The sequence below is a fragment of the Mesoplodon mirus genome (assembly GCF_964341445.2).
Source record: "Mesoplodon mirus genome assembly, chromosome: 9".
NCBI classification, from domain to species: domain Eukaryota; kingdom Metazoa; phylum Chordata; class Mammalia; order Artiodactyla; family Ziphiidae; genus Mesoplodon; species Mesoplodon mirus.
This window is the reverse complement of record NC_138985.1, coordinates 41,241,764-41,262,483: the sequence shown is the minus strand read 5'-3', so window position 1 is coordinate 41,262,483 and position 20,720 is coordinate 41,241,764. Positions and strand designations below refer to the sequence as shown.

General features: G+C 40.6%; 1 protein-coding gene across 2 annotated transcripts in view; it reads left to right on the top strand.

The window, feature by feature from the left end:
- The window catches only part of DNAH11 (dynein axonemal heavy chain 11), a gene marked incomplete at its 3' end in the record, with an annotated part of 310,916 nt that overhangs the window by 209,036 nt on the left and 81,160 nt on the right, over positions 1–20,720 (top strand). Inside the window, exons 58-62 of one of the 2 annotated variants that reach the window (XM_082632325.1) lie at positions 3,997–4,110; positions 6,193–6,336; positions 7,244–7,426; positions 9,321–9,422; positions 15,382–15,516. In XM_082632325.1, coding sequence (XP_082488451.1) covers positions 3,997–4,110; positions 6,193–6,336; positions 7,244–7,426; positions 9,321–9,422; positions 15,382–15,516 — 678 coding nt within the window. Of the gene's footprint in view, positions 1–3,996; positions 4,111–6,192; positions 6,337–7,243; positions 7,427–9,320; positions 9,423–15,381; positions 15,521–20,720 lie in introns of both variants that reach the window. The other variant, XM_082632326.1, reaches the window with a different exon arrangement.

Genomic DNA, 20,720 nt, shown 5'->3' with positions numbered 1-20,720 from the left:
TGCTATTCTTCTGCATTAACGATATGAGAAAATATTTGTTTTTCCAGTGATGTTGCCCTTCATTAATAGGCAGTTGAGTTGTTTTCCTTTTGTTGTAATGTGTATTGAGCATGTTTGCCTTTAGCTTGCGCAACTAAAGACTTTAAAAGCATATTGAAAGTCAAATGCTAAAAAAATGATTTTTTTTTAAAACTTATTTTTGAAGTTAAAGATAAGGCATGTTTGGCATGGCCAAGCAGCAAGTAATTCCTAATTCTGGTAATAAATATTTCCATTGAGTTTCAGATAAGTGGAAGATATCCTTAAAAGTATATTTTTATATTAAGTAATTAGGTGTCACACGTGGTGTGATTATCATAAGCTAATTCCACCCAGGGGATGTTTTTCAGGCATTACACAAATTTGTGATACTCCAATAATTAGTATGTCATAACCCATCTCTACAGATCTTAAAATATGACAAGTACTCTGGAGGACTTTTCACATTTTTGCATGTGAATTTCTAAGGCAAAATTATCCTCACAAAGGGGGAAAGATGTTTTAGCAAATCAGAACTCATCTGACAGGTTGTTTCATGAAGTTCTCCAAACATGGAAAGGACACATAGTATTTTGTGTATCTAATCCATACCAAGAAATAAAAATAATACTTAAAATTATTTTCATTTTATCCATGAGGCTTAATTTAGTTATAAATAACAAATATTGTCTGAGCACCTATTTTTTGCCTGGCACTTTTCTAGGTTCTTGAGGATATATGTATATGATATGCAAGGTGCCTGCACGTAGCTTACATTGTAATGGGAAAGACAGGAGACAAGTGACATGTTGATAGACAAGGTATTTTGGGTTAGCGATAGGGCTATGATGAAAGTCCAATGAAGTTATGGTGGAAAGAACTCTTAAGTTGGTGGTCCTGGAAGGAGAATCTATTTGTAATTAAACTATGTAGAGTCAAGGAATTAATCAAGACCAAGTATGTGCTATGGGCTCACATTGGTCATATGTTCATCAATGTGCTAGATTCTAGGTGGTTATTAAAAAAGGGTGTATATGGTCTCTGTGATTCTATGAAATTGGGGTCTCAAGATTTAATACATAAGAAGTAATTAAAAAGTAACAAAAGTACGTTGCCACATTTAATATGGCTAAACAAATATTGGGGTTTAGAGGCTACCTTGCTGTGCATCTTGACAACCCATGTAGAGAAGCTGGTTGAAATTGTTGCTTCAAGTTTATAAAATCATCGAGGGCTATTCAAATCATGGGCGTTGCCAGCAGTGACTTCAAGTAACAGAAGCACCATTAAGCTTGTGAAAATTAGATCTTCCATCTTTGTTTCACTTATCAACTCCAAATTCTAAGGATCCTCTGATCCCTTGCAAACTGCTTTCTTTGTTGAATAGTAATCCTCATGAGTGAAAGTGCCTTCCAAATTGCAGAGCTCATATAATCTCTTCAAAAGGTGGACATCTACCCTGATTTTGAATGATCTTCAGTTTTTTAATGTTTCTTTTCTAAAGATGGGTGGGGCTGAATTCTGGAGGACCATCAGGAATTTCTTAAAGACAGGTACTTGTTAGCTAAAGCTACCATAACAAAATATCAGGGACTGGGAGGGTTAAACAACAGAAATTTATTTTCTCAGCGTTCTGGAGTCTGGAAGTCCAAGGTCAGGGTGTTGGCAGATTTGGTGTCTCCAGAGGCCTCTCTCTCTCTCTGGGCTTGCAGACAGCCACCTTCTCTCTGTGTCCTCATATGTCCTTCCCTCTGTGCACACACCCCTGTCAACTCTTGTGTGTTACCAGATTTCCTCCTCTTAAAAGGACATTAGTCAGATTAGATTAAGCCCCACCCTAACAGGCTTGTTTTAATTTAATCATCTCTTTAAAGGCCCTCTCTGTAAATACGATCACATTCAGAGGTCCTGGGGTTAAGGCTTCAACCTGAGAATTTTGAATGGACACAGTTCAGCCCAAAACAAGCAGTTATTGTGACTTTATCCTCTTGTGACCACCACTAAATTTCATGAACCATCTGCAAGGAGCTTTTGACTAGCAGAGGGCAGAAAAATTCTGGTGTACCCAAGAATGGGACTGTCTCCAAATCTGCTTTAACGGACGATGGTAGAGGGAAAGCACATACTCTAAGCCATCTGTTTAGCTCTTCCACCTTCTCCAGGTTGGGCCTCACTAACCAGTCCCCAGGAACCTTGTTTGGGGTGGGGGAGAGCAGAGGAAATTGCACAGTGAGGCTTCCCAAGTCCCTGAGATACAAAGCATTTTCACAACTCTAGTGTAGTTGCACTTAGGGTGAGAGTGATTGGGAATAAGAAATAAGTTGACCAACCTAGAGTATTTTTTTCATTTGCATTTGTGGGGTTTTAGTTATTAAATGTTCTAGATTGCTCTGCTTGTCAAAATTACCCAAAGGACTAATACTCCATTAACAGTAAAGGAGTTAGAGGGAGAAGACTCTATGACCCCCAGTCTCATAGAAATAGCATTTAGAAGAAATATTCTCTAGGTATTAAAAAACTATGATCCTGAGTCCAGTTTAAAATGATGTTGTTACAAATGGGCACAAACAGCATGTGTAGATTTAGTATATCCTTAAGGAAAATAAATAAGCCTGATGTAATAACTCACTCAAGTACAGTCTCTGTTTCATCCGTAGCAGTATTCTCCAGCGTATTGAAAATATATAATAGTATCCTTAGAGTTTTCATGGTCCATTCCTGGCAGTTTTGAGGATTGTGGTTTTAGAGCAGTTCTCTGTAAGCATGCAGAGTTTCCTTACAGATGTTAACCGTAGCCCGTATGTATTGGCCGGAGGTCACATATCTACCATGGACCAATTATGCTCATAAAAGGTGCAGTACATAGCAAAATAACGGTTAATCAGGAGAAGGGTAATTACTGCTAATAAAGCTGTGGTAGACAACAGAATTTGTTGTGAGCAGTGTTTACGTTTATGGGTACAGTTTTAAACCTGTTCAATCCAAACACATCTGAACAAATGCACTTTTGTTCACACATGATCATTCGCAATCCTCATCACATCAGCAACCATCTCATATGCTGACTGGATCCTAGTGCCCAGCGCCACAGCTTTGAAAGTCACATTTCTGCTGAGGACATAGATTTTCTTCTTCCTGGATATTCGAGTTCTATCAGTGTTCTAAAGGGAGGAGGATAGAAACCCCAAAGGTTCTCATTTTGGCTTGGTTCGAGTTTACCAACATGGCTTCCCTATATCCATATTATATGTGTTCATGCCAGGGGGCTAATGCAAGACCCTCTTTGGCATGTGAATAGTGTCCCTGGACCCTCGACAGTAGAGCGGACAGCAAACATCATGGTCCCATTGCCAAAGACAGACCTGGGTTGTTGCAGCTGTAGTTTCTTACCAGGTCCTTAGAGAAACCAAGAATTAGTCTTCATAAAATTTTTTTCTATGATTAAGCATGCATGGGATAGAACAATATCTTCTAGCCAATTGAACAAAAAAGCTTCACATTTATTCTTAAAAATTAGTTAACATGGCCTTTAGGTAATGTAAATGTGAGTAATCAGGTAATATAGGCAAGCTAAATGTAAGGAAAAATGAGAGAATTTTAGCAAAAATATTTTGTGGTCTAGGTTACTGAGCCAGCTTGGATTCTCACTTGTTCAGGACTCACTGAAAAAGAAAACTGAAGAACAGAGGAATTGCTTAATCTTGCATTTATTATTAATGGCACCTTGTAATTAAGATAGAGGCTGTCTTGGAGCATTTTGATATTTGATTGCATTTGTGTTGTGTGTTTTGTGTGTGTGCAAAGCTTTGTGTATACACTGTGCCTGAAGGGAAGTTAGTCTCTACAACAAATTCCTCCCCTGTTCAAATACAGATGAATTATTGAACAGTGCCTCGGAGGCAGCCTGCATTTTTCAGTAGAGATATCTGAGATGATAATTTGTGTATATGGGTTTCTGTGTTTTTCCTCTTTGATTAGGTGACAGCTATTCAGACTGAAGTGTCCCAGAAACAGAAGGAGTGTGAGGCCGACCTACTGAAGGCTGAGCCCGCGCTGGTGGCCGCGACAGCTGCTCTCAATACACTCAACAGGGTAAGGATGGTTCCTTGGCTCAGGGTTTCCTCAAAATAATATTTGGAGGTTATTAGAGTTTGAATAACTGAACTAAAGGTGAAATTCATGCAACCAAAGAGTTTTGAAAAAGGAAAGAAAGTCCCATTAAATGTTACAGTTGAAACAAATATTTGAGGTCATCATTCTAGTTGACCTTCCTTTCCCATCCGGGAGTTTGTCCTTCTTCACCCCAACAAGCGGTCTCTTTTTGAATACTTCCAGTGCCATGCAGTTTATACTCTTATGAAAGGCAGTTCTATTGTTAGCAATTGGATTCGGCCCAAATCCAGTGATTCATATTATGTGTCACTTTAAGAACCAAGTGAAGGATTCTCTATTTCCTCTGGATATAAAAAAATAGTATTAATGAGAGACCCTCAGGAAAAGAACAACAAGCTGGAATCAAAGACACCTAGGTTTGACCTACACCATTTTTCCTGGCTTCACGTTATTAGCAAAACCTCACTGAGCATTCAAATTCTCATAAGAGAAAATAATCTGTGATGGTCAGAAGGAGAGATGGAATTATGGGCAATGTCATTCTAAGAGCCCACAGCTAGTCTTGCCCCTGGGTTCTACTAGGCCTCTGGGGTGAATCCTAGGGCATTACTAGGCCTGAGGATCTTAAATTCAGCTTCAAAGAGGAAAGGATCCAGACTTTCACTGCTCTTCAAAGAAATATTCAATTCATTTCTCTAAGTATTCTTTTGAAGGAAGTAATTTTGACTGTGAACAGCGAATGATTATCTTCATGGATGTTTCTTATAGTATTACCATAAAGCTGAACAATTTAAAAGAACATAAATATACCATGATGGAAGATTGATTATTCTGCATTCAAATATCCTGCTGCCATTAAAATTATATTGTTGAATCCTAGCTAGCAACAAAATGTTCATGATGTATTAAGTGAATGAAGCAGATTATAAAATAGGATTTAGTGTAACTTTTTTTTTATAAGAATATGTTTGTGCATAGGAAAAAATTGGGAAAAAAGAGTAATAGTAACTGATTATTTCTGGGTAATGGAATTTTGTGTTTTCCTCTTTCTGAGCACTAGAATGTTTATTTTCTTCTTTGTGCTTTGCACTGGCAACTTTTCCTCTGAAGATATTATTATTTACTCAGTCAAAATAAATGAATATCACTTAAATGTAAAGCTCAGTATATTTATAAATGATGAAAGAATCTTGGTTACCCAGCTTTCAATTAGCATTAGCATATTTTGTTTTTGCTTTTGCTCTTATTTTCACACCCTTTCTGTTCTTTGCAGTCATTTCCCAAATAAATAGCCAGTTTATGGTAATGGAGGAGAATCAGATTCAACATTTGATGAGGTTTTATAAGCAAGAGTGTATAATATAGCTCAGGAAATTTCACAGGAAATCCTTTTTAAAAAAACATATATAATGAACCTACATATACTTCTTATAGATACTAATTCTTGCTCCAAAGTATTTGTCCTGATACTGGTGATTTATCCCATTAATACCATCTGTTGAGTAAATCGAGATTCTGACCTGCGGAGGTTAAGGAGGAAGGCAGAAAGGAGGTTCAGCCTATGCGGGCATCTTCCCAGTTGATAGTCATTATAATGTAATAGAAGATGTTTTTTGTGCATGTAAAGCAGAAGAACAAAACTAAGAGACTCTGAACTAAGGGACTCTGTTTCTGGGAGGGCCTGGTTAAAAGGCAAATATATTCCATAGGTGGGATAGACCCATAAATACCTTAAAACCTATATGTTTATGAAATTCCCTGGACTCAGTGTGCAAGGCTCTGCAGGACTGGTAGGTAGATCAGGCAGATAAATTTACTTGGAAGCCAGAAAGGGCAGTGATGTTTCCCAAGCACCAGAAAAGCGCCCAGCAAGAACTGAGCCTCCTGGATTTCCACAGCGGTGGGACCCCCGGGTGGGTGGCAAAAACTGCCCAACCGAGACTGGTGTGAAAAGGAGAGGGTGGAAAAGACCAGCCACTGAAGACCAGCTTGATGACCTAACAGCTGGTCTTGAGAAACCAGACCTCTCCTGGTCTTGATAGTGTGTGTGCTTTTTTTCAGGTCAATCTCACTGAGCTGAAAGCCTTTCCCAACCCTCCAAATGCAGTTACCAACGTTACTGCAGCCGTGATGGTCCTTCTGGCTCCCCGGGGCAGAGTGCCAAAAGACCGGAGTTGGAAAGCAGCTAAAGTCTTCATGGGAAAGGTATCAGGCAGCCCGGCAACATGAAAATCCTAACAATTTCTCTGTTCAGTTCTGTGGTTATACTTGACAGCAGGGGTGGGGGAAGGATGGACTGGGAGTTTGGGATTAGCAGATAAGAACTATTATATATATAGAATGGATAAACAGCAAAGTCCTACTGTATAGCACAGGGAACTATATTCCATGTCCTGTGATAAAGCAAAATGGAAAAGAATACAAAAAGAACGTATATATACATATAACTGAGTCACTTTGCTGTTCAGCAGAAATTAACACAACATTGTAAATCAACTATACTTCAAAGAATAAATTTTTTTAAAAACATACAATTTGAGGAGAAAGAGGAAAACTATAAAATTCCCAACTGTTTAAAAAAAATCATCTTCATATTTGCTAAGTGTAATCTGCTGTATGTTCTCTAGACTTAGAATTTTTGTTTGCCAAATTGGAGATTAGCATAGGGTTGTAGCACACCTAAGTCAACACCAGCAACCATTGGAAGGTTGCTAATTATTTTCAAAATTATGAAAGCAGTTAGGTGTAGGAGGGAGAAAATTACATGGATTTTTTATGCTGGAAAAATGTTACTAATGTACAAGAAGGTGAAGCAAAGGGATTTTGGGGTATGTGTTTTTCTTTTTCTTTTCTGCCTTTCTTTTCTTCAAAATGTGAATGCCTCCTGTGCAGGGACTGAATATTTTACCCTGGGATAGAAGGGATTTTAAAAGTGTCCATTGCTAATTCTAACTTTATACTCTAAAGACTGAAAAAGTCAAACAGTGGGATAAATGGAGCTTGCCAATTTTGCCTTTGTAATGTGAGTCCTAAAAGCTGATTTTAACTTTTGATCTTGGAATTTTCTCTGCAGCCCAAATGGCTCATTGCAATAAGTCTTTTTGCCTTACAGGTGGATGATTTTTTGCAAGCGTTAATTAACTATGACAAAGAGCACATTCCAGAGAACTGTCTAAAAGTGGTGAATGAACAGTATTTGAAAGACCCAGAGTTCAACCCAAACCTGATTCGGACCAAATCTTTTGCAGCAGCTGGTCTCTGTGCCTGGGTCATCAACATCATTAAGTTCTATGAGGTATATCAGTTGTGATTAGATGGTTTACAGGTGTTATTCAGGAAGGGCCGTACATATATTAATTTCTAGGCCAGCAAAAAATGTAAAATAATTTAATATTATCTGAATAAGATAAAGTTCTAAGAATGAGACATGAAAGTGTCAGATTAAACAGAATTCTCTACAGGAGGGTATTTGAAACGTTGGAAACTATCTTTTTTTAGGGTAGAGTGAGTAGCTTTTTTTTAAATTAATTACTTGATTTACTTTATTTTTGGCTGCGTTGGGTCTTTGTTGCTGCATGCAGGCTTTCTTTAATTGCGGTGGGAGGGGCTACTCTTCGTTGCGCTGCATGGGCTTCTCATTGCAGTGCCTTCTCTTGCTGCAGAGCACGGGCTCTAGGCCCGCAGACTTCAGTAGTTGTGACACGCGGGCTCAGTAGCTGTGGCTTGTGGGCTCTAGAGCACAGGCTCAGTAGTTGCAGCCCACGGGCTTAGTTGCTCCGTGGCATTTGGGATCTTCCTGGACCAGGGTTCGACCCTGTGTCCCCTGCCTTGGCAGGCAGATTCTTAAATCATTGCACCACCAGGGAAGCCCGAGTGAGTAGCTTCTTTAGATCAAATAGCAGCAATTAATTTGGTTTGATTAGATAAAAGCATGTTGGGTAGATTAATTATATTTAGTTAAAATATTTCAGTTGTTGACTTGAAACAACTGCAAGTCTAAATTCATGTTTAATTAAAGTTCATCCCTGCTCTCAAAGCAAAAATTTACACCAGCTACAGTAATCTTAATGAGATGAGGAAATAACCTTTTGGGGGCTTTAGTGTTTTAATGACAAATGCATTTTTGATGGTATACAGTCTAATCTAAGGTTTGTACTTTCGGGCAGTATAGAGATAGGTGATCATTTTAGTTAGTCATTTATTTATCAAATACTTCTCTGTCGGTTATGTCCGAAGAACTTTGCAAAGGACTAGATGTAAAAAGGGAACAGTACATGGCCCTCCACTGGGAGGAACTGTCTCATTTTTGCCTTGGAAGGTTGTGTGTTATACTCAAAGATGGAATTGCTGAGGAAATGCCAGTGTCATTCCTTGAATGATTTTCAGAAAATTGGATTATGTCCTTTACACGGGAGACCCACAGGAATAGGACCCTGTCAGTCTCTCCCTTTAGTGGAAGCCTGTATCCAGCAAGAGTGCAGACAGATCACAGCTGATGGGCAGCCTCTCCCCGTAATGCCACACCTGACCTCTGTGCTGGCCTCACACCCTAGGTGAAAAGATGAGCCCGGAGCTAGACCGTGGCTGTGTTCTATGTCACTTTGCTATAAAATAGGAAATAAAATTTAATTTCCTTTCTCTCTCCCTAACAGGAGAATAATTGATCCACTCAAATGCTTAAACCACTCATTCAAATAACATTTAAGGTAGCCAGGAACTTAGAAAAGAAAGTGTGGTTAATACTGGGTGAGGACATCTCCCACATTCCTTTCTGGGTTCAGAGAATTTCTCTACACAGCTTTTCTGCCTTAAAGGCTAGACCTGATCCCCCACCTTCAGCTGTCGTTCCTATACACTACAATTTCTGATGATATGAGGATTATCTCCAAATTTTATGAAAAACTAATTTTAGTATCTTAACTGTATTCGACGTGTATAGCATTTTATGCAAGTGCTTGTAACTCTAATGTCCAGAATAAATGAATAAACAATAGAAAGCTTAGAGGACTTGGAAGGCTGTGTGGATTTTTGTTCTGCCATTAGGTAGTACCATGGCTAAGAATAAACACCAAATTTCTAGGTCACATAGAGATTTTAATTGTAAAGCTTCCAGCAAATGTAAGACTGAATGATTACTTGTCTTTGCCATCTTTATTACCCTGTGAAATAACCCCCACGTGGCTTTTCAGGTCTACTGTGATGTGGAGCCCAAACGGCAAGCATTAGCCCAAGCAAACTTAGAACTGGCTGCAGCTACTGAAAAACTAGAGGCTATCAGGAAAAAGCTGGGGGTAAGTGCAGACTCTAACACTGAAGAAGTTCCCAAGACATGGAACCCCTCACCACCTTAGGATCCCACTTTCAGAGAGGGCCACCTCTGAGACCTACCAAACAGGAAGGAATTTGACCTTTCATGGATGTATTCATTTATATTCTCCTTCAGTACATATTCCTTATCTGCTGTATGCTGGACACGGAGCTGGAAAAGTGGGAACTTTGATGGTTTCTGCACTTAAGAAGCTTTCATGGTCTGGTAGTAGAAAGAGTGTAGCCCACAGAGATTAAAAAGCAAGGATTCTGGAACCAAAGTGCCTGGGTTTGTATCCAGGCTCCAGTATTTACTGTTTTGCCCTGCACAAGTTAGTTAACCTCTCTGAGCCTCTTTTTTCTCAACTGTGAAGGAGGTATTATAATAGCATCCACTTCTTAGGATGGTGAGGATAAAATGACAGTAGTTCATATTGAGAATTTAGTAATCAATATGAATTCATACCGAGAATTTAGTAATCAATATGGATTCATACCGAGAATTTAGTAATCAATATGAATTCATACCGAGAATTTAGTAATCAATATGAATTCATACCGAGAATTTAGTAATCAACATGAATTCATACCGAGAATTTAGTAATCAACATGAATTCATACCGAGAATTTAGTAATCAACATGAATTCATACCGAGAATTTAGTAATCAACATGAATTCATACCGAGAATTTTGCATGGTACCTGGCATATAGTAAGTGCTTAGAAAACACTAACTACAAATATTATCACCATGACTATTTTTACAAATACATAACCAGTCATTGTAGTCCAGTGTTATAAGTATATATGTGACTATATCTAGAATGCAGTAGGAGTGCCAAAAAAGAGCCCAGAGAAATTAAAGTTTTATAATGAAGATGTACTTGACATGAGCTGTGCAAATTCCTTGCAAATCACCAGGGTAACTAGGTCAGGAAAGGTATTCCTGGTAAAGAATGAAAAATAGAGGGAAGAAGCAGTTGGTAGACTTGAAGAGTCCTAGTAGGCCAGATCCCGAAGATGGGTGTCCGGGGGAAGGTTAGGAATAGCAGGAAGTAATGGTGAGCAAAAGCCTTCTCTGCCTTTCGTGCTGCAGAATTTAAATTTTATCTGACCTGTAGTATTGGGCGTTGGAAAGATTTTACTACGTTAATGACTCACTTTTCATCGACTGAATGGAAGCTGGAGGGAGGGGGTCTAGCTGCAGAAAGACAAGTTAGAAGCACTGCAGTGGGTCCTGTTAGGGCCTCAGCTAAGGCAGGAGCAGCCACAATGGAGACGGCGAGATAGATTCAAGGCTGCTGACAGGATAGAGAGGGAGGGGGAGGCGTACAGAATAGAGATGATGAGTTGGAGGTGCCTGACAAGGTAGCATACAGTAATGCAGTCAGAGTGATAAGGTTGTGTAACCCTGGCAACTTAGGGAAATTCTCAGAGCTTCAGTTTCTTAACTGTAACATAGTGATAATAACAGCTAACTCTCAAGGTGGGCATTTATGACTTTTGGCTCCCCAGAATCCAGTCTACCTACTTTGGGTGATAACAGCCTGGTTTATCTCTGGGGAATTATCTTTCCTCATTGGATACACTCAGGTAGGACTTTGACCAAGGGTACATTTTCCTGTCATGGCTGATGACTAGGTATGTGGTCCAAGTTTTGCCGATTTGATTCCCCCCACCCCGACTCCCAGCCCTAGAATTTGAATCATCAGCCAAAGAATAAAACTGAAAACAGAGTTCATGCATTGTAGAGACAGTGTCCAGTTGAAACTTTCCAAGAGTTGCTATTCCCAAGTCTCTCTGGAGCTCCGGGAGCCTATGTGTAGTTCTCTGCCTTTCCCTTCCTTGGAAGAGTTCCCCCATTTTGAGGAAGTTCCCTTTAGCCTAAATTAGCTGGAGATGGTTTCTGTTGCTTCCCATCTATAAATTCTGGTGGATCGAGATGCTCTTCAGTGTGCTGTACACAGTTGATGCTTCATAAATGTTTGTTCCTACTCTCTTTGTGTAGAAAACCCAAGTGAAGATGTTTGGGGTTAGAAATAGAGTTTGAAAGAGAAGCCTGGCTCAGCAACATAGATTTGGGAGTTGTTGGTGTGAAGATCATGTGTGTAGAGAGGTTGTCCAATGGGAGTGCAAAGAATAAGGAGCAGTGGGAGCTGAGGGCAGACCTGAAGGAGGATGCTCCTGTCTTGGAGGAAATCCTGCCATGGGTCTCTGAGCAGGTGAACTCCACCATCACTGCCCCTGGGCTCTGGTGCTCACAGTGGCCAGGCAGCCAATCCCAGCTTCTTATAGAACAGGACTTGAACTTGGCCTGATTATGTCTAGGGCCACTACTGTCGACAACGACGACAGCTGATTTAGACAAATTTAGGAAAAACATATTAATTTTATTAAATTTAGCTTCATTCATTGGTCAAAGCTCTCACTGTTAACTTGACTAAGACCTTTAGAAAAATGTTGTCATCTATTATTAATGGCTTTATGTAAATATCAGAAGCAAGTTAATGGTCATGGAAAAATGATGAGAATGCTCATGTGTGATTCTAAAGTTAAGACTTTCTGTGGTTGTGGAACTAGTCATCTTTTGGACACAGCCTGCAACGAGCTGAAAAGAACTGCTCACCTCAGTTGATTTCAAAGACCAACAGTAGAAGCAGAGGTTCTTATATCAATAAGCTGCAAAACTAAGTTTGCAAACACAGGGAAAAGAAGACAGAGTAACAATAGCAATGTCTTTATGTAGATTGGTCCCTTCCATACCCCTTCCAAGAATGGATTTCCAGAGAGTAGTTATTAATGCAACAGAATCTCTGGCTGCATTTCCCTCCAACATTCAGTTAGATGGTAGTAATGTGTCAGTGTTCATGTCCTGGTTTTTTTGTGGGTTTTTTTATTATTTATTTATTTATTTATTTATGGCTGTGTTGGGTCTTCGTTTCTGTGCGAGGGCTTTCTCTAGTTGCAGCGAGCGGGGGCCACACTTCATCGCAGTGCGCGGGCCTCTCACTATCGCGGCCTCTCTTGTGGAGCACAGGCTCCAGACACGCAGGCTCAGTAATTGTGGCTCACGGGCCCAGTTGCTCCACGGCATGTGGGATCTTCCCAGACTAGGGCTCGAACCCGTGTCCCCTGTACTGGCAGGCAGATTCTCAACCACTGCGCCACCAGGGAAGCCCCCATGTCCTGGTTTTGATGGTTATTTTGTGGTTGTATAGGAGAATGCCCTTTGTAGGAAGTACACTACACCCTGAAGTAAAAAAAAAAAAAAAAAAAAAAAAATTCTCTATGAAGACTGGTCATGCCAAAGTCAACGACAAACTCTGCATAGATTCTTTCTGTTGGTACACAGTCAAACCAAGGTGTGAGCCCAGGTAAAATGACGTTTTTTGCTAGCTTTGCTTTCATCTCCTTCAGCCTCTCTTTTCTCCTCCCTTATGGGCTTTCCCTCCTCGTCTTATGCCTCCTGTTGCCGTCTCACCTAGAAAAGCAGGGCTGTGTCTCTCAGCACTTATGCTGTGATGGAAATGCATTCGTTAACCAGTATTAGTCTCTTTATTTTTGTTCTTTCAAGTCTTTATCTCTAGTTTCAGACTAAAAGGTGGCCTCATATTGAAGGTTGAGTAGAAAAAAACAAACTGCTGAGCTGGAGGGGAAGAGAGGCCGTCTTGTCTTTCAAACATACAGGGCCTAAGAATGGCCATGAAGAAGTCCAAATTCGGGCTTTTTAGGGTAGTGCTTCTCAAAGTGTGTTCTCTCGACTGGTAGCAGCATCAGTGTTGCCCGGGAACTTGTTAGAAATACAGACTCTCAGACCCACCTCAGACACACTGAATGAGGAACTCAGGCAGGGAGGCCAGGAATCTGGGTTTGATCAAACCCTCCAGGTGGTTCTGGTGCACACTTAAGTTGGAGAACACTGGTTCTTAGGGTGTCTGGTGGGCTGAGGTGTTCAGGCTAAGCCCCTCCTTCCTCACTCCATTTACTTCTAGAACCTGAAACGCCAGGGCCTGTCAGGAACCGTGAAGGGACCAAGCTTTTACCCTACTCACAGGCTGCCAGGTTACCTGCCACAGTTTCATAGATGCTGGCAGAAGATGTGAGACACGGGACGCGTGGGTCAGAGAGCAGAGGCCTTGTTACCCACAGCACGGCGAGCAGCACGAGCCGCCTGCGTGCCTCAGCTCCCTTGTCTGCCACTTCCCGTGGGAGTGACGCACAGTGGACCCGCTGAGGCCGTTCACAGTGGGTTTGTGTCACAGCTGAGGAATCCCAAGCTTAGAAAACGCCCCATATAAAGAAGGCAGTGAGTAAAGCTGCCCAACCTTTGCCCCACAGGGAAACATCTCTTTAGTATTCTGGTCAGGTAGCAAATCTGTCCTCTGCCCTGAAAGAAACACTGTCTCTATTTCCTAAGCCTATTTGCTGTGCAAACATCTTGCAGAAGATAGTCCAGAACAAGAGCTGTCAGTGCCTCTTCACAAGAGGCAGAGAAACAAGGGCAAGAGCCTGTGGTCTCCCAAGACCCAGCTCCCCTTCCCAACTTTACCAAAGGAACCAGTATAACAGTTTGTACCTTAGTTCTATGTATATTTAGGTCAACCCTATGAATTGGGTAACATTATTGTTTGCATTTTTTAGATGGTGAAAGTGAGGCATAGAGAGCTTAAGTAGACAGCCCACCTTGAGGCTGCTTAGCTGATAGCAGAGTCCAAATATGAACTTCGGTGTCTGATACCAGAGTCTACGTGAGCTTCTGTGTTTTATAAAACCACAAGTACTTTCAATAACCTAAAATATACCTCCAGGTATTATTCATTTTTATCTGACTTCTAACCGTTGATGTGTAAAATCTCCTCCATTTCTCATAAATTTGACCTATTTCGGCTGTAAACCTTAAATATGACATACACTTTTTTCTTTTTTTAATTAATGATATAAATTTAATAATAATGTAATAATTGGGTCATTGACAAATTGCGGCAGTCTCTAAATTATAACTATGGTTCGTGCTACAAGTTTACTTATTAAAGTCTCTTGGAATTTTGCATGTATTTACAAAAACAATGTTATAAATCTTACTTAGGGTTGTTAGAACTTGCAGGTAGCAAGATGATATAGCAAGGAGTCTCCTAAGTACTTGATATCTTAGTCAAGGCTTTTTTGGCTATACATAATAGAAACCCACATAGCAAACCTTAAGCCAAATAGGAGACCAGGATGACTCATGGGACTCTGAGGTAAAAAAGTGTATGACTAGGTCTCAGGAGGCATGAGATCCAGGAAATGGGAAGCTGCCGTGAACGTGTTTAGGGCTGTGTGACTTCTCATTGTGCTATCTTTTCATTCTTTCTTGTTCTCAGGAATGGTTTCCCCTGCTTTCCCATGCCCCTGGTGGAAGATGGTCCCTCTCTAAATGAACCCCTCCAAAATGTACACATCTTCCTGGGTCTTACGATGCTAAAGACAGTGACATACTTCTGAGTTTCAGTCCCAAGTTTCCAGAAGAGAAAATCTGGTTGGCCAAGCCAGGTCAGGTTGCTGAGGTCTAAAGGGGGTCTTTGTTGCCTGAGTTATAGACCACTGAGAAGTGGAAAGAGAGTCAGTAGGTAGAGAAGCAGAAGATGCCCCTCATTCCTAATAAAGACGGAGGGTGAGGTGTAGGTACAAGAGAGGGGACAGGGCACGAAGGTGTGCTTGAGTCAGCAGGGCACATCACCCTGGTCACTGTCTACACTCTGCCCAGTGCAGGAGGAAGGCGAGAAAACTGCCTGGTAGCCCTGATACATTTCTTCCCTAATGTGTGTGCTCTCAGGGGCAAAGGTCAAAGGAGGGAAAGAGGCTCGTTTCATTTACCTTCAGGTAGTAGGTGTTTCAAGACGATTGTAATGTTTGCACTTGATCTACAAATGGCTCACGAGTTAATTTTGACTCTTCTTGTAGGATTTGGATCGAAATCTGAGCAGACTCACAGCTTCATTTGAAAAAGCAATAGCCGAGAAAGTCCGGTGTCAAGAAGAGGTGAACCAAACCAACAAAACTATCGAACTGGCTAACAGACTTGTCAAGGAACTTGAGGCAAGTTATCCTTTTCTTCCAAAATTCTAACTGAAATATTCAGAATCAGCTTTGGGGGATTTTATCTTTGTTTGTGGTCAATAAGGACTAACTAAACATGGAATCAACAACAAAGGGGAATAATCATCATTCACACTGTAGTTCTAACTTACCGAAAGGAATAAGTGATGGATTCTGTGTGTTTTTCAGTGTGTAGCCATGGACTCAGTGGTTTACCTAAGATCTTTTATAAACTCAGGGCAGCTGTTAGATAACAGAGGTCTGAATCTTTTAGTACACGTTTGCAATTGAGTTCTACCAATAAAACATTACCTCAAGCTAAGCCTGCTTGGTTTATTGGTTTTCTTTGACATCTTTTTACAGGTGACTGATATGCTAATGTTAATAGTTATTCTATTAAATAAAGATTTTTAAAATCTCATTAACTTTCTCCTCTTTGAACATGAGTGGTAGAAGAACATATAGCCCTTGACATCAGTAAGTCACAGATCTTTTTGCTCTCCCATGTCTATTATATTCAGACAGTGGAATAGTATTTGACCATAAAAAAGATTGAATTACTGATACATGCTGCAACATGGATTAACCTTGAAATATCATGCTCAGTAAAAGAAGGCAGACACAAAAGGCCACATGTTTTATGATTCCATGTATAGTAAATGACCAGAATAGGTAAATCTATAGAGACAGAAAGTAGATTGGTGGTTGCCAGGGGTTGGACAAGGGGGCAGGAGTTTGGGAGTGACTGCTAATGGGAATAGAGTTTCTCTATTGTGTGAGGGAAACATTCTAAAATTACTAGGGATGATGGCACGGATCTGTAAATATATTAAAAACCACTCAGTTGAATACTTGAAAGGATGAAATTCATGATATGTGAATTAAATCTCAATAAAACTGTTATTTTTTATTTAAGTGCTACCTAAAAAATATAGAACTGCACTATTAGAAATGCATTTACTAGTATTTTGTTGAGGATCTATGTTCATCAGTGATATTGGCCTGTAGTTTTCTTTCTTTGTGACATCTTTCTCTGGTTTTGGTATCAGGGTGATGGTGGCCTCATAGAATGAGTTGGGAGTGTCCCTCCCTCTGCTATATTTTGGAAGAGTTTGAGAAGGATAGGTGTTAGCTCTTCTCTAAATGTTTGATAGACTTAGCATGGGAAGCCATCTGGTCCTGGGCTTTTGTTTGTTGGAAGATTTTTAATCACAGTCTCAATTTCAGTGCTTGTGATTGGTCTGTTTATATTTTCTTTTTCTTCCTGGTTCAGTCTTGGAAGGTTGTGCTTTTCTAAGAATTTGTCCATTTCTTCCAGGTTGTCCATTTTATTGGCATAGAGTTGCTTGTAGTAATCTCTCATGATCCTTTGTACTTCTGCAGTGTCAGTTGTTACTTCTCCTTTTTCGTTTCTGATTCTATTGATTTCAGTCTTCTCCCTTTTTTTCTTGATGAGTCTGGCTAATGGTTTATCAATTTTGTTTATCTTCTCAAAGAACCAGCTTTTAGTTTTATTGACCTTTGCTATCGTTTCCTTCATTTCTTTTTCATTTATTTCTGATCTGATCTTCATGATTTCTTTCCTTCTGATAACTTTGGGAGTTTTTTTGTTCTTCTTTCTCTAATTGCTTTAGGTGTAAGGTTAGGTTGTTTATTTGAGATGTTTCTTGTTTCTTGAGGTAGGATTGTATCGCTATAAACTACCCTCTTAGAACAGCTTTTGCTGCATCCCATAGGTTTGGGGTCATCATGTTTTCATTGTCATTTGTTTCTAGGTAGTTTTTGATTTCCTCTTTGATTTCTTCAGTGATCTCTTGGTTATTTAATAGTGTATTGTTTAGCATCCATGTGTTTGTATTTTTTACAGATTTTTTTCCTGTAATTGATATCTAGTCTCATAGCATTGTGTTCAGAAAAGATACTTGATACAATTTCAATTTTCTTAAATTTACCAGGGCTTGATTTGTGACCTGACATATGATCTATCCTAGAGAATGTTCCATGAGCACTTGAGAAGAAAGTGTATTCTGTCATTTTTGGATGGAATGTCCTATAAATATCAATTAAGTCCATCTTGTTTAATGTATCATTTAAAGTTTGTGTTTCCTTATTGATTTTCACTTTGGATGATCTATCCATTGGTGAAAGTGGGGTGTTAAAAGTCCCCTACTATGATTGTGTTACCGTCAGTTTCCCCTTTTATGCTGGAGAGGGTGTGGAATAAAGGGAACCCTCTTGCACTGTTGGTGGGGATGTAAATTCATACAGCCACTATGGAGAACAGTATGGAGGTTCCTTAAAAAACTAAAAATAGAGCTACCGTAGGACCCAGCAATCCCACTACTGGGCATATACTCTGAGAAAAGCATAATTCAAAAAGAGACATGTACCACAATGTTCATTGCAGCTCTATTTACAATAGCCAGGACATGGAAGCAACTTAAGTGTCTACTGACAGATGACTGGATAAAGAATATGTGGCACATATACATAATGGAATATTACTCAGCCATAAAAGGAAATGAAATTGAGTTATTTGTAGTGAGGTGAATGGACCTAGAGTCTGTCATACAGAGTGAAATAAGTCAGAAAGAGAAAAACAAATACCGTATGCTAACACATATATATGGAATCTAAGAAAAAAAAAACAATAAGTGGTTCTGAAGAACCTAGGAGCAGGACAGGAATAAAGATGCAGGTGTAGAGAATCGACTTGAGGACACGGGGAGTGGGAAGAGTAAGCTGGGACGAAGTGAGAGAGTGGAATGGATATATATGCACTACCAAATGTAAAGTAGATAGCTAGTGGGAAGCAGCCACATAGCACAGGGAGATCAGCTCGGTGCTTTGTGACCACCTAGAGGCGTGGGATAGGGAGGGTGGGAGGGAGATGCAAGAGGAAGGAGATATGGGGATATATGTATATGTATAGCTGATTCACTTTGTTATAAAGCAGAAATTAACACACCATTGTAAAGCAATTATACTCCAGTAAAGATGGTAAAAAAAATAAATAAAATAAAAATTTAAAAAAAGAAATGCATTTGGCTGAAGGTGATAGAAAAGTTGATTTACAGTGGCTTAAACAAATGGGAGTTTTTCACATATTAAGAAAATTCCAGAGGTAGACCATTATCAGTGTTGATTCAGGTAATTAGTGATCAGACCCCTAATCTCTCTACAGCCTTCTGCTGCTCCATACTTAGCATGTGTCCATTCACCCTCACACATTTTGCAGCCTGGTCACCGATGGATGCTACACCTTTAGATTCAGGCAAGAGAGAAGAATCTGTAGCAGCTGGATTTTTCTCCTTTCATAACAAAAACTGAAGTTTTCCTGGCAACCCCTTAAGCAAATTTAACTAAAGCACTTAACTTTCTTTAGCCAGAACTAGAGTGACCACACCTAGCTGCAAAGAAGGCAGGGAAACTGAGAAATGGGGTGATCATAATCAGCGTAGCCAGTCACAGTTCATCCCAGGGGCTGGAAACATTAACCCTCATTTCAGAATCAGAGTTGTCTTACAAAGAAAGAAGGGAGAAATGTAAGGTACAATGGGTGGGGCTGGGTGATAGCCTTATTTCTTATAAATAGAGTAGACTTTTAAAAATCTAATTTAGGGCTTCCCTGGTGGCGCAGTGGTTGATAGTCCGCCTGCCGATGCAGGGGACCACGGGTTCGTGCCCCGGTCCGGGAGGATCCCACATGCCGCGGAGCAGCTGGTCCCGTGAGCCATGGCCGCTGAGCCTGCGCGTCCGGAGCCTGTGCGTCCGGAGCCTGTGCTCCGCAACGGGAGAGGCCCGTGTACCGCAAAAAAAAAAAAAAAAAAAAAAAAATCTAATTTAAACTGACTACAAATTTAAACCCATCATCCCTCTGAAGCTCATAGTTTATTATACATAAACTCATACTTCACTCTGCAAAATTCACCTCCATTCCGTTTCATTAATTGCAAGTCTTTTCTTCTAGTTGTTATGGTCAGTAGCTCTGAAATCACCCTTGACTTTTTACTCTGTTTCTCACACCCATATCCAGTCCTTCAGCATATTGGACTGGCTCTACCTTAAAAGTTCATTCACGATCCCAGCATTCTCACCACCTTCTCCTCGCCACACTGATCCAGGCCACCAGCATCTCTCCCCTGGAGTACCGCCGTAGCCTCCAACGTCACCCCCAAGGTCCACTCCCCTTTGTGCAGCTGAGTCATGTTTTTTAAAAAATTAAGTCCAGGGCTTCCCTGGTGGCGCAGCGGTTTCGAGTCCGCCTGCCGATGCAGGGGACATGGGTTCGTGCCCCGGTCTGGGAAGATCCCACATGCCGCGGAGCGGCTGGGCCCGTGAGCCATGGCCGCTGAGCCTGTGCGTCTGGAGCCTGTGCTCCACAGCGGGAGAGGCCACAACAGTGAGAGGCCCGCGTACCGCAAAAAAAAAAAAAAAAAGAAAGAAAATTAAGTCCATTCATGTTACCACTCTCTCAGAATTCCCGGGTAACCAATTGTCTCACTCAAAGCACAGTCCAAAGGTTTTACCTGGCCTACAGGGCCCTCCGTGATCTGGCTCCTAGATACCTCTGTTCTTGCTTCTGCTACCTTCCCTCCGGCTCCATCTTCACTCTTCCTCACCCCGCAAGTCACTCTCCTACCTCATAATCTTTGCCTTTTTCCTCCGTGTGGCTCCCACACTTCTTTCAGATGTCTGCTAAAAGTTCCCCTTATCACACGGTTTTCCCGACCTCCCTATGTTAAACAGCATGCACCTTGCCCCCTACACACACACACACACACACACACACACACACACACACACACACACACAAACCTGTAGCTCTTTCCACTTCCTCTGCTTTATTATTTTTTGACAGCATTTATGATCACATGACACACACTTGTATATGTGCATATATGAACACATATACTTTTTTGTGGTCTTTTTCCCCTAACTAAAATATAAGCTGTCAAGAGCAGGAACTTCATTTGTTTTCTGCACTGCTTGATCCCAAGCATATAGAATGGTCCCTGGCACATCGTAGGTTCCAATATGTATTTGTTGAATGAATGAATTGGTGAGTTTTGGGAGCCTCCTGTGTTGAAAAAACATTCTGGAGCCCTTTGAAGACTCATTTTTCTTAGATCAGTTGAGAAATTCCACAGCTTCTAGTGGAGTTTATACCCGCTTCCATGTAAAGTGATAAGATCTAGGCAGTT